Source organism: Echiichthys vipera (genome assembly GCF_963691815.1).
Source record: "Echiichthys vipera genome assembly, chromosome: 10".
Classification (NCBI taxonomy): Eukaryota; Metazoa; Chordata; class Actinopteri; order Perciformes; family Trachinidae; genus Echiichthys; species Echiichthys vipera.
Window position 1 is genome coordinate 15,801,651 of NC_139835.1, and position 13,443 is coordinate 15,815,093.

General features: G+C 39.7%; 1 protein-coding gene across 1 annotated transcript in view; it reads left to right on the forward strand.

Annotated features, from left to right (window-relative positions):
- Nucleotides 1-9,190, forward strand: part of bin1a (bridging integrator 1a) — a gene marked incomplete at both ends in the record, with an annotated part of 13,049 nt that extends 3,859 nt beyond the window's left edge. The window contains 13 exons of the mRNA XM_083922038.1: nucleotides 26-111; nucleotides 449-524; nucleotides 919-983; nucleotides 1,633-1,677; nucleotides 2,525-2,594; nucleotides 2,961-3,083; nucleotides 3,501-3,584; nucleotides 4,838-4,858; nucleotides 7,282-7,662; nucleotides 8,219-8,272; nucleotides 8,656-8,730; nucleotides 8,838-8,939; nucleotides 9,089-9,190. Coding sequence (XP_083778164.1) covers nucleotides 26-111; nucleotides 449-524; nucleotides 919-983; nucleotides 1,633-1,677; nucleotides 2,525-2,594; nucleotides 2,961-3,083; nucleotides 3,501-3,584; nucleotides 4,838-4,858; nucleotides 7,282-7,662; nucleotides 8,219-8,272; nucleotides 8,656-8,730; nucleotides 8,838-8,939; nucleotides 9,089-9,190 — 1,284 coding nt within the window. The remainder of the gene's footprint in view (nucleotides 1-25; nucleotides 112-448; nucleotides 525-918; nucleotides 984-1,632; nucleotides 1,678-2,524; nucleotides 2,595-2,960; nucleotides 3,084-3,500; nucleotides 3,585-4,837; nucleotides 4,859-7,281; nucleotides 7,663-8,218; nucleotides 8,273-8,655; nucleotides 8,731-8,837; nucleotides 8,940-9,088) is intronic.
- Nucleotides 9,191-13,443: the final 4,253 nt, after the last annotated feature.

Genomic DNA, 13,443 nt, shown 5'->3' on the forward strand with positions numbered 1-13,443 from the left:
GTGTGTGTGTGTGTGTGTATTTCAGGCTGAGGAGGAGTTGGAGAGAGCCCAGAAGGTGTTTGAAGAGATTAATATTGACTTGCAAGAGGAATTGCCTTCACTCTGGAACAGGTGTGTATGTGTGTGTAAGTGTCTGTGGCAACAGATTTTCTTGTTGATGGATATACGCAATTACTTTTCACTTGCATCTGTGCTAGGTTTACCCTTACAGAATGTTAATAATAATGCAATCAATACTGTCCCTCTCTTCCTCTTGAACTCATGTATTCTTGTACTCTCTACTCACGTTGTGTTTTTGCCCTCCATCTCTCTCTCTCTCTCTCTCTCTATCTCTCTATCTCTCTCTCTCTCTCTCTCTCTCTCTCTCTCTCTCTCTCTCTCTCTCTCTCTCTCTCTCTCTCTCTCTCTCTCTCTCTCTCTCTCTCTCTCTCTCTCTGCCTGTTTCTAGTCGTGTTGGGTTTTATGTCAGCACCTTCCAGAGTTTGGCTGGGTTTGAGGAGAAGTTTCATAAGGAAATTGGCCGGGTGAGTTATGTATAGACCTCCATTAGTGCTGACTTTAGATGAAGACCAGATACAGCAATTTAAGTTTAAAAAAAACAAACATCTTTCTGCCATTCAGCACTGTTGCAAAGTTTGGTATAGTTAATTTATTTTATTATTTTCCCCTGTCAAACTACAATAGGACATGGGGTTTTAACTCACTGCAGAGAGATTTTCCTCTGTATTACTGCCTCAGCTCGAGAGTTGTAAATACTATCTATCTGAATTCTAACATGGCGATGCAAACACGCTGTAGCATATAAAAACACTCAGCAGCACTTGAATGATATTACAGAACAGTAGAAACACAAAACACAGTGTAAGTGATGTAAAGCAGTTGATGTTAGGTATAATGCCCGTCTTTCCTCCTCCTCAGTTGGATCAAGATTTGTATGACATCTTGGAGACATTGGAGAACACAGACATGCAGCAACCAAGCAGGTTAGTTGAACTTATTATTATCATATATATTATATATATATTATTTTCAGAAAGATAGAAGATTTTTGATTCTGAAGAGAGTCACAGTATGAAGAATGATACTTTTAGCATGTAGACATCTGTTGACACTGATGCTATTCAGTATTTAAAAGTATTGGGATAGTTTGTTAATATTCTACTCAGATGAAAACCCAGTAACCTCAGGTTTTGGCTTTTTTTAAAAAAAAAAAAAACCCAGAAGACATCTGTTTGTGTGAAATCCTGTAAATCCCTTTAGAGCGCTGAGCCTCATCAATCTATCCCTGTGGTTGGTCATCCTAACCAGCAAAGAAAATACTTGCTATGTTGTATATCTATGGTACCTTCTAGACTAGGGAGAAAATAAATCTTTTCAGGTATGTCTGCAAATATTTCAACCTCATGAGAGCCCTTAATTCACCATAGTTGATGTTAAAATAGCAGTAAATTAAGTGGTGAGTTTATTTTCAACAAACACTTCTTTTTCCTATGCGTTTTGCTGTAAGCCAAGAGGGGAAAAAACTCACAAAAATATGCAATTCATGGATTAAAACACTACCTATCAGAAACAAAAAATGACAAACTAAATGGCATGCATTAACCTGGAGCCACCCCTGAACCCCCCTTTCAGAAAGACAGGTCCCAGCGGCGCCTCATCGTCAGGAACAAATAGGAGGTAACTGGCAACAACTGTGGTGACCCTGGTAACACAACTCTTGTCTGTCTGTCCAAACTGACCCGTCTGTCCAGCTGTCTGTCTGTCTGTCTGTCAGTCAGTCTGCAGGATTGGGGTTTTGGAGGGACAACTAGTGCTTGGTTGTGCAAGTGAATTCATAGACACGCAGTTCTGTGCTCCCAGAACTGCAGATATATAAGAGATGAGCAAACCTGCATGTTTAACGCTCCAACAGGCGAAAACTCTTAACGTAATAATACAACCCGGAACGCAAGATGCACAGTGGGGTAATGTACCTGGCCGGAAGAATCCCCAGGGACCACAGGACACATTTTTCACATTTGCTAACCCCCCCTGCAGGCCCCAGTCCACTCTAAGTCTTGACAATGTAGTGCTTGAGTAGTGGTGCCATTTGAAGCCACCAAGGTACAAAAATTGCCTGGTCTAGCAAAGCAATAAAGTAAAGGTTTTCCAATCCTTACAATATCTACAGATCTGGGGCTGCTTTTGTTGACTTTATGAATGGAATGGGGAATGGAAGGAAGGGAGACTCACTCTTCTTGCATGACAGCTAGTGCAACAACTTCCGCTTGAACTCTTGTAGAGCATGCATTGTAGCTTCTCACGTTGTGCAAGCTCTTAGCTGCACTTTTGAACCTTTCTCTCACATTGTTAGCCATCCTTGTTCTTTTTAATCTGTCTATAATCGCTTGTTTTGCCCTCCATCTCTTTCTCTCTCTCTCTCTCTCTCTCTCTCACACACACACACACACACACACACACACACACACACACACACACACACACACACACACACACACACACACACACACACACAATCACTCAGTGGAAAAGAAGCATCTAACCACACTCTCAGGCCAGGAGGACCACCGCCAATCCCAAAGTCTCCATCCAAGGTAAACACCCACCCATACACACACACACACACACACACACACACACACACACACACACACACACACACACACACACACACACACACATACGCGCGCGCAAACACACACACACACGCACACACACACACACACACACACACACACGCACACACACACACGCACACACACACACATGCACACACACACACACGCACACACACACACACACACACACACACACACACACACACACTGAGGCACTCTCAAAACACTCTCAAATTCAGTTCCCTAAAATGCAGACTGCATAATACTCATAATTTGAGCTTAAATTCATATTCACTTAGCTTGTGGCACAAACTCAACACCATGTTTCTTTCTCCGTTCTAGCTAAGGCCTGCAGTTCCTCCTCCACCTAAGGCGACCCCATCTAAGGAGTTGAAACCAGAGAACATCGTCAGCCTGTTTGATGCTGCAGCTACTCCTGATATCAGCGTCACTTCTCCTACAGAGGTTAGTGAGCAGCTGCTGGCGACAAACAGCCAGAGCCCTTTAACTTTCCACTCTCCTGCACAGGTCAGAGCCTTTAAGTATTCCCTTGTCTGGCCTACCCCTCCTCCTACTTTTTCTATTCTCTCCTATTCTATAGTCATTCCTATTCTATTCTCTTCTCTTCTTTTCTATTCTATTCTCCTCTACTTTATTCCTGTCTTTCCTATTCTATTCTATTCTATTCCTGTCTTTCCTATTCTATTCCAGTCTTTCCTGTTCTATTCTGTTCTGTTCTGTTCTGTTCTGTTCTGTTCTGTTCGGTTCTGTTCTGTTCTTTTCTGTTCTGTTCTAGTCTTTGTGTTGTCTCTCCTCTCCTGTTCCTTGACCTTCTATTGTGCCCAGTTAGCCAATGAGCCCTCCTATTGCTGTTGTTATCAGTTTGACAGTCCTGCAGTCAGCAGCCTGTTGGACATGGACCTGGATTCTTTCAGTGCAGCAACCAAAGCCTCCACGGTTACACAGGTGGATGATTCATGGCATGAACATATAGACAGTAGAGAGACACTGCAGTGCAACGAATGACAAGTTTCACAAGAGTTTTTATATTTTTTTGAGAAATGGTTTAAATATTTAAGTCCAAGGTATATTTTTACATTAATGTTTAATGCTGGGGAAGAACATCAACAATAATTCCAGTTGAGAGCACAGCTGTTTGACTTTAAATACATTGAAACAAGCTTGATTCGTCTGGATACATAATAAAATCACTTGGTTAGCTTGGCATAGTTTGAGGTGTTACCTGCTTCTTTCCGATGTACCAAAGGAGAGGTGATTGATGGCATGATGATCTGTAGAAACCTGCTTTTAGTGACCACTTCTTCCTGCTGCAGCACTATCCACGCATCACTCATGGCATGGATTGTAGACTTGATGATAAAGCCCTGCTCTGCTCTAACTCCTTTCTCCTCAGAACTGTATTGCAGAATGTAGTTTAAGATACTTGAAAGTTGTACTTACTTTATCTGAGCATATAGCTGAGTAACCTAAAATTGCTCACATTACTTAAAAGGTTAATGTTAATGTTTTTCACTCATTCAAAACATATTAGGCTCCATATTCACTCTGTAAGTTTAGGTGATAGACTGACTGTATCAATTTCACGTGTTCATCGTCTCTGGCTTGACAAGTACAACACTGTTATGGTGTCCATTGTTACATTAATGTAATAGTTTACATGCTCAGAGTCCACAAAAGAAATTCTTAAAGTTTAACAATGTACTAAATTCCTGTTTTTTTCATAGAACAGAATTAATGTGCATACGTTTATTTAAAATGTCCACTTTCAATTTTTATTAGTGAAATAAGGCGATTGTGGATTTCTTGCACACATTTGTAAACTATGAATATAATGACGTCAAGTGATCATCTGTAATTCACATAATGGGAAAGGGTGTGCTCACAGGATAAAACCTGCAGACAATAAACTGTAAACAACTTTTTTTGTCTCTTTTAGCCCATTGGCTACTTTCAGTGGCATAGACATTTACTGTATGATTCACTTTTTAGCCAAAAAAACAAAAAACCTTGTACTGTATGCTAGCTGGCCAGCATAAAACAGTTCTTGATCTTCTGGATATCTACTGCTATGGGCTTGTAGGCTTTGAGCATGGGACCTGCACTGGAAATGTCTTATTGAATGCAACGGGCAAAAGCAGGAGCTATATAAAGGGTTTTGTTATGTCTTCTCATTCTGTTGCTTCCTCTGTTTTCCATAGCCTGCAAACTGGGACTCATGGGTAAGCATACCCATCATTTCATGTGAAAAATATAGAATTATCATTATGGTCGTCATCCTCATCTGCATATTCTTGTTTATGTCCGTATAACCATCAATTCATTTTTCATTCATTTGCTTACATTTACTACTTATGTGGCCATTATACAAGCCCCACTCTCCTCATGCTTACAACAAATGCGGAACATGCTGGGCGGGGACTTCTATAATGGTCATTACATTACTGTGTATAAACACGCTTTTCCATAAATGGATGTCTTTCATTTGTTTGTCCCAAATCTGTTTGTGCGTTGTCTTTGTGTCTGCAGTGCTTGATGTGATAACACAAAACACTGAAGAGATTGTCATACTGCACAAATAGAACTTGGGAATGAGCGTTGGTCAATTCAGTTTCAAATAGACATTTTACTCTGTAATAGACATTAAATAAATATAAATAGTGTCTGATGTGCAATCCTCTCTTTAGAGCCGCCTCTCTTTCTACTACATACAACCTATAAAGGATCGATTGTAAGAGGCCATTAACAGCCATAAAAGATACGCTTCAATCCTAATTGAAGTTAAAATCTTTGTAAAATGATTTGTAACTGAATCAACCTCCTTTCATTCTGCTTCCCCTCGTATCCCTGTATGTTCACATGTTGCACTGGTGATACATGTAGCCTTTACATGTTGGCTCTATGTGACACACAGGGAACAGTTTTGTTCTGAAAGTTGAGTGAAGTTACTCATGCTTTCAGTGGCGATCGATTCCTGGAAATGAGAAACCAGCGAGAGTAGTGAGTAACTTCACAAAGCCTTGCTACTTGGCATTCCGACCATTAACTAACCCTTTTGTTCATCCCTATCACTGTAAGAGAGATGTGTCTCAGCAAGCATACAGCTGTGCTGTATTAGAGCTTGAGGCAAAGCAGTGATAGCTCAGAGAGAAATGACACGTCTTCTCTTACAAAGCGTCCTTCCTCTTTCCTCATCTGAACATAGCCGTGGGAATAAAAACCCATGCTTGCAAACTACATGCAGAAGATCCAGCATCTATTTTCTGATGGGAAAAGGCTGACAGTTTTTGCTTTTCTGCCTTCTGCTGCCACCCTTCCTTCTTTTCATCTATGTTTTAATTTCATCTGAACCTTCTCTGTAAAGGTTTATCCTTCTACATCAATCTTCTTGGATCTTGTGATGATGATGATGATGATGATGATGACAACTTGCTGCTGTCTCCTCCCATCGATGTCCATGGCATCTTTCATGGCCCCTTTTCTGCTCATATGTTGCAAAACGTTTCAATTTTTCCTTAAATATTGCACATAAGTTAAATCTGAACAATGCTTGGTGTTAACTCCACAAACCCCTATTCAAGTTTAAATCTCTTAAAAGGCCATCCTTGTGCTTTTGCCGGTTTTTAGCCCTTTAACTAATCAGGCACTTTACATCACTGCCAACCATATTCATATGGTTGATAGGCGCAGTGGTGATTTGAGTGAAATAAAATTGATCATATTTACTGTCTTGGTTTCACATGAAAGCATGTAATCATTGTCAAATTCTAAACACAATCTACACTTGAGCCCACTGGGAATGTCATTTTGCAGGTATTCCATCATAAACTAAACTAAAGGTTTGATAGAGGAAAAGCCAGAGAATCACCAAAGTTATTATATTTCACTTCCCCAGTTTTCTGCCTATTAAAAGGAAGGTTTTCCTCATTGCGGTTGCTCACGGGAGATATGTTGGGTCTCTGTTAATCATAGTGTGGTGTATACCTGCTCTATATTAAAAGTGTCCTCAGAGAACTAAAGTGATGATTTGATGCTATGAATAAAATTTAACTGAATTTGGATATTTCACACTGAGGCAAAACTGTAAACCTTCTGGGGGTTCTAGAGAAGTCAAGGGATCTGCAAAATCCTCAGGAATAATTCTCTAGGCACAATTAATGTCTCTACTAAATTGCATGACAATCTAATAGTTGTTAAGATAGTTTGGTCTGGACCAAAGTATCCGACCGTCCAACATTGCTGTCCCCAGAGTAGTGCCGCTAGTTAATGGGCTAAATCATACCAATTCACTTGTATGATCCTTTAAAGTTTGAACACGCTCCATTTTGGAATACCTAACCCATCATTCTAAAAATGCTACCCTTACGCACCCCTGTAGTACCCCTTTATTAGCTCTATCGATTTCCTAATCCCTTGTCTATCAAAATGATTTTATTTTGTTTTTTAGGCCCCTGTTTTGTTCATACTCCTGGTACTGCTAATTTACAAACATTCAGTAATTGAAATGCTGAACCCTTGAATCCCGATATCCCCTATACCTTGCCTTTCTGTCCCTCAAACATTTCATTTATGAACTCCTTATACCCATAAGGTAAAATATCTCTTTTGACCTCTGACTCCTTGAAACCTGACCCTTGCCCCTCAGCATGAGGACAGTGGTGCCCAGGAAGAGGACACAGTGCAGCACTATGACCCTGTGGCTGCTGCTGCAGATGCCTGGGGGGATGATGGTACACAGCCTATCCGCTATGACCCCATAGCAGCCGCCCAGGAGGGCTGGGGGGATGACGGAACCCTACCAGTTCAGTATGACCCTGTACCTCCGACTCAGGAGGGAGGGGGGGATGATGAGGGCCAGCAGGTTCATTACGATCCCGCAGCTGAAGCCCAGGCGGACTGGGGCGACGATGGGGTCACGGAGGTGCCCGTCCCAGAGGAGGAAACACCTGCGGCAGAGGTTCCGGCTGATGCAGTTGAGGAAGAAGCCACACCAGCTGCCGCTATGTTGGATGATGAAGAGGGTCAGGTAACCGAGGAGAGGAAAATTGGAGAGATGCATTTGGATGAAAATGGTGGATGCATCGATTTTTGAGGTGGAGGTTTGAGTGTGGGGTGCTGGACAGAAACAGATGATAGAGAGATAAATTGAGTAATCTTGAAATGGACAGATTTAAGATGCATCTAGACCAGCAGCAGCACGGATGCATCAACTGTGACACAGAGTTGGAAAGGGCAAGTTGGAAATTATTTGCTGAGGGAAAGTGAAAAGTATAGACATCTGCTTCTCAATACACACAACTAATCCCAGTCACTGCTAATCACATATCCATGCACATAGGATGCTGTGCAAAAGCTTTACTTATATGGCAACTGTGCACTAATATCCAGCTTACTGTCTATTCAACATAATCACTTGTATTAGCCACAACTTTGCTGTTTAGGCTGTGTGGCTTTTTGTCTGTCTTTGTCTTGTCTGTCTGTTCTTCTTTCTTTCTTTCATACTTTCCCCATCTTTCTTTCAATCTTTTATCCATGTCATTCTCTGACCTATCTGTTATTCTTCAATTTCTCTCTGCTCCCAGGGTGAGTGTGCAGCAGCTGCTGTAGCACCAGAGGAAGAAGCACCGAAAGAGGAGGTACGTGCAAGAGCAGCTACTATGACACGGAATAACTGTCATAATGTCTTTTTTAAATTATTTATTGCAAAATAATATCAAGAGCTTACCCCACCTATAAATGTTTCTGTAGTTTTGGGTGACTCGATTGCATCATGCCTCTTCTCCTTTACTAGATAAAATTAATCTTATTGCATTTGTTATGTACATTACATTTAAGTGAAAACACTTATTGGTAATGTTTCATATTAAGGTCCTTGTCAGGTTTCAAGTTACTTTTATAGATTTTTTTAAATCAGGATTTAAGAAAATAATATTTTTAGAACTGAATAATGTCTCTTTAAAATAAAAAAAACTTTTCAGTGTGCACTACATGTCACTAAATGGAACACGTGTTTTTCTAGACACCTGAAGTAGCAGTGGAGTCAATAGAAACAACATCAGAGCCCGCAGATGTGCCACCTGGCTTCTTGTTCAAGGTAAAACAAAAACAAAAATCAAAATAGCACTGAGCATCTGCTTAAAACAAATATACGTATATTGTATATATATGGAGATCATTCACGTAAGTATTTATGTGATATAGCTCCAGGTGATGCATGATTATGCTGCCAACGACACAGACGAACTGGAGATGAAGACTGGTGATGTGGTATTGGTAATCCCCTTCGATAACCCCGACGAACAGGTACACACACACACACACACACACACAAACACACACACACACACACACACACACACACACACACACACACACACAAACAAAACTGAAAACAAAACATAAACAGTGTTTTCAAAGTGACAATGAGTTGTTTTCTATGTCTGTGTTTTTAGGATGATGGCTGGCTGATGGGAATGAAGGAGGACGACTGGCTGCAGAACAAAGAAAATGCCGCTAAAGGAGTATTCCCTGAAAACTTCACCCAGAGGCTGTGAAAGAGGAGAACAGGACATCATTCCAGCTTCCTTTTCATGTCTCTCTTTCTCTTGCCTCAATCCTTCCTTCCCTCTCTTGTCCTGATACTGTATCTTTACTAGGACTTTGGCCATAGAAGCAGAGCTGTCACAGCCCTGGCTGAAATCATGCATTTCTAAGGTCTGCTACACTGTGCTAAAAGTGGATTTTGGCCTTTCTGTGGATTTCTGCCAACATTTACAATTACAGATGTAACCATTCTAAAGGTCCCACTCTTTGCTGTATTTCTGCACTATTGTTGCTACTCCAGGAATTGGAGAATCCTGATCATATAGGATAGTTGCAGGGATGGGTGCCTCTGCAATGGCTACTGCTGCAATTGAACTATAATGTTTTACTCTTGCGTCTCATCATAAACTCTCCAAGGCATATTCCACCACAATAACAGAAAATGTCTTTTGAGATGTGCTTTTGTTCATCTGATACTGAGAGATTGAGAACAGTCTAAAATTACGTTGGCTAATTAAGTGTAGCAGAGTATCCCTTCCACACATAAAAGCTCTATATACGTATATATATATATATATATTTATATATATATGTATATAAAAGGATTGGTAGTAATTACTAAAGCCAGACTGACAGTCAGGTAAACACAAACATATACCCAGCAGAGTAACACACTGGAAAGTAGAAGTAACTCCTTGCTGGCAACCCCCCAGTGAAATTGCGAAACAGACCTTTGAACCATGAGATACAGAATCAGCACCTAACCAGTCAAACAGCACATAAACTGAACAAAATAGAAGTCTGGGCTTGAATTCACTCCCTAATGTTGCTGAGACAGATCTCCGTCTTCTCATGCTCAAGTGGGTTGTTGAAACAAATCTCTATTTTTGGCAATAGTCTGTTTAAGCCACATGTGTAGCCATCAAGTGTAATTTCTTTTTCTCGGGCATGAAGGTTTCCTCACATGTGGTGGTTGGCTGCAATTCTGACTGTATAGTGGAGGTGGAGCATAGCAGGGGGTGTGTCATTGCAGTTGTGCTGCCAGTATTTGTTATGTACTGATCCACAATCACTTCCCCCAACAGTCCCGGGGCTCTGCTGCTGACATAAAGACAAAACATTCAGCCCATCTTTTATTCCTACTTTAATTATCCACTTGTCAAACATTGAAACATGGGTGCTTGGTTGTTGTATTAGTTTAGATTCAATGGTGGTAAGTAGTATGAACCTGTTGTAAAAATCCAAATAAATGCATATGCATTTAACTGATCCGACACCAACCTAAAGACAGATGGCATTCAATATAAAAATGCTTTCAAATTCAAATATGAAATACTGATCACTAGGGCTGGTTATCCTTACTCAATACCTCTAAGATATTGACTGAAATTACACAGTACTAAACACCACTGAAACTTCTCCGGTCAAACGATATCTGCAAATCCAGAAAAAAATACTTTTTGTTGTATGGTTTTCCTCACAGCCAATCCCCAATGCATTCTATGATTGAATATGACATGTGATTGGTCTGCTACTGCAGCAGCTACAACCCATACAGTCTGTGGTGTGGTGAAGTTGAGCGCAGTATATTTGAGGGGTTTGGCAGTTCAGTGTGCCGAGATGCCACAGAAACATTTGAAAATATGACAGAATGCTTCCATTCATATGATGGGTATCAAAAGTACTCGACTGGTATCTTTGCTAGACTGGTTTTGCTACTGGCCTCATATTTATTTTGAATGATACCCAGCCCTTCTGATCACAGTTCTATAAAGTAGAAAAACACGACTGTTTTTTTTTCATCTTTGACAGTCATGTTTTTTATTCCCAGTTTTTTTTCCAATTTGTGTGAAGTCGTGTGGATTGGGCATGTAAAGAAACGTCAAGGATTTTATTTAATTTCTTTTACAAGGGAACCCAAATATGCATTAACCAGGCTCGCTAAAAAAATCTAGCCACCCAACTACAACAATGAGATGCTGCTACTGGTAGTATAATAGTTAGACAGATGTGGTTACACCTTAATGCTAATCAAATATATTCTAACTGAGCCAGCCTCATTTGTTTTTGAAAAAATGTGCCGATAACAATTCCTTCCGTTTGCATAGAGACGACTCAAATGCAGATGATTAAGAATATGCACCAGAGCAACTTCTTTTATTTTTGTATGCTGCCAAGCAATGATAACATATAGCCTAATGTAACTATGTCAACATAATTGCCAACTTACTGTAGGATGTTATGGAGTGTTTTGTACTTCTGTCAGGTTTACTGCTCTCAACATAGCCGCTTACTGTAGGTATAAATCTCACATTCATTCAGTCACTGACTCAGAAGAGATTCAACTTTCTTGTGATGTTATTAACATGTAATAAGTGTGCAAGAAAATGGTTGTGTGCGATTGTATGTGTGCGTGTTTAAGGGTTGTTTGGAAAAATAAATTCTTTATCAATAGGCTATTGTCGTTGGACGATATCACCACCACCTACCAGTGGATGAGGTCGTTCATTTTACAGGACGTTTTTTCTGACTGGACAAAGACAACTCAAATGTATTTGGGTCTTTTTTTCCCACTGGCTGGTATTATGGTTCCAGGTGTTATTGTGCATTTGTTGTGTATAAGTGTAATTTTGCCAAGCTGTGATGACAGATACATATTCTATAAAGACATTCATATCTGTATGTGAGTTACTGTGTGCATGCTGATTTCCCATGTGTTGTTGTGTGAACACCCTTAATTTAAGAAGATACTTGGGCCCCTTTTGAGGCAACTGAAACAGGCAATTTTATTTATTTTGTATTATTTATTTTTGTTAATCACACTAAGAGGGATGGTGGGCAATTATATAAAGTGTGTTCTCCACCAGTCCCTCTCAAATCAGTCCTGATTATAATTGCCGGTTGTCCATCAAACTTGCCTCAAGATGTTGCCGAGGTATTGTGGCCCAAGCAGACTTAAACATGATGACATGGAGACAAGACACATATAGAAAAGCTTCAAACCACCAGACTCAGGTGGACAAATTTTTGTCACGATTTTCAGTATTTTAACCATTTGCGATGTGCATGTTTTTTGTTTCACATGTATTTAAAAGGCCTCATATGAGAGAGCATCATCTCGACATTTAGGTAAACCTATCACTTTCATTTTTTTTTGTTTGTTTTAAACATATGTAACTTCTGAGTGTTTCACCTGGGTCTGGTTCTTTATGTGTCTGTATGGATGATGGTGTCCCCGGTGATGATTTATGGGATAAGACAAAAAGGTTTTTCCTTTACCTAAATTACCAATAATAATAAAGATTACATATAATCTTCTTTTGTTTAGTGGTCTGTTGTGGTTCTTGTGTGTAGTCTCCCAGGTCAAAAGTAGTATACTTCAGTGTATTAGAAATTTAATTAAAGTAATTTATTACAAGTATACTTTTACTTTTTGTGCCTAACTGATGTGCGAACTATATTTAGCATATGCTTCTAAAAAGCAGATTTCAAAATAGATGTAATGATGTTAAGTTCAACATCAATGTACTGTAAACAAATTCTTCAATACTTAAAGTGGTATTTCAGTGTACTTATGGAACATGTACTTTATTGTAACTATATTGTAAATTAAGGAGGAATTGCAAATACCTATATTGGTAATTAGTGTAGTGTAAAAAAGTGCACTTATTTTCAAATCCTTTTTAAAACACTATGTTTTACTAAAATGTACTTAAAGTGTTTTAAAGTATGCTTACAAAAATACACTTTTGTATACATTTATTTTAAGCTGTATTTTAGTGTACTTCTAAAAAGTATACCAAATTGCAACTTCTACCCTACATTATAGTATGCATGTAACTATGTATTATTAAATCAAAATATTTTTTTCACTAGGAGCTTCTTTGGTTATACAGCATGCTCTATATGCTCGTGATGTCTTCTCTGCAAATACTGAAGCATCCAGCAGGGTGTGCTGTGTTCACGGACTATTTCTCCAGCCTGGAAAAAAACAAAAACAAAAAAAAACCCATCTAGGCATCATGAGGAGGAAAGAGGAGCTGTTGCTCTGTGCTGCTGTCCGTGGTACTGAAACCAATCAGCAGCCCACCCTGTAACCACAGCTATCCATGCTGCATTCACATTGTTCCAGTTGTTGCGATACATCACTATTTACAGCAATGACTCACTTTTATGGCTGTTTATGTATCAACATGAAACAGATGATTATCTGCACATGCTCGAAACCCAGCTGCTAGCCCTTATTGGTGTTTCTGACACAAAA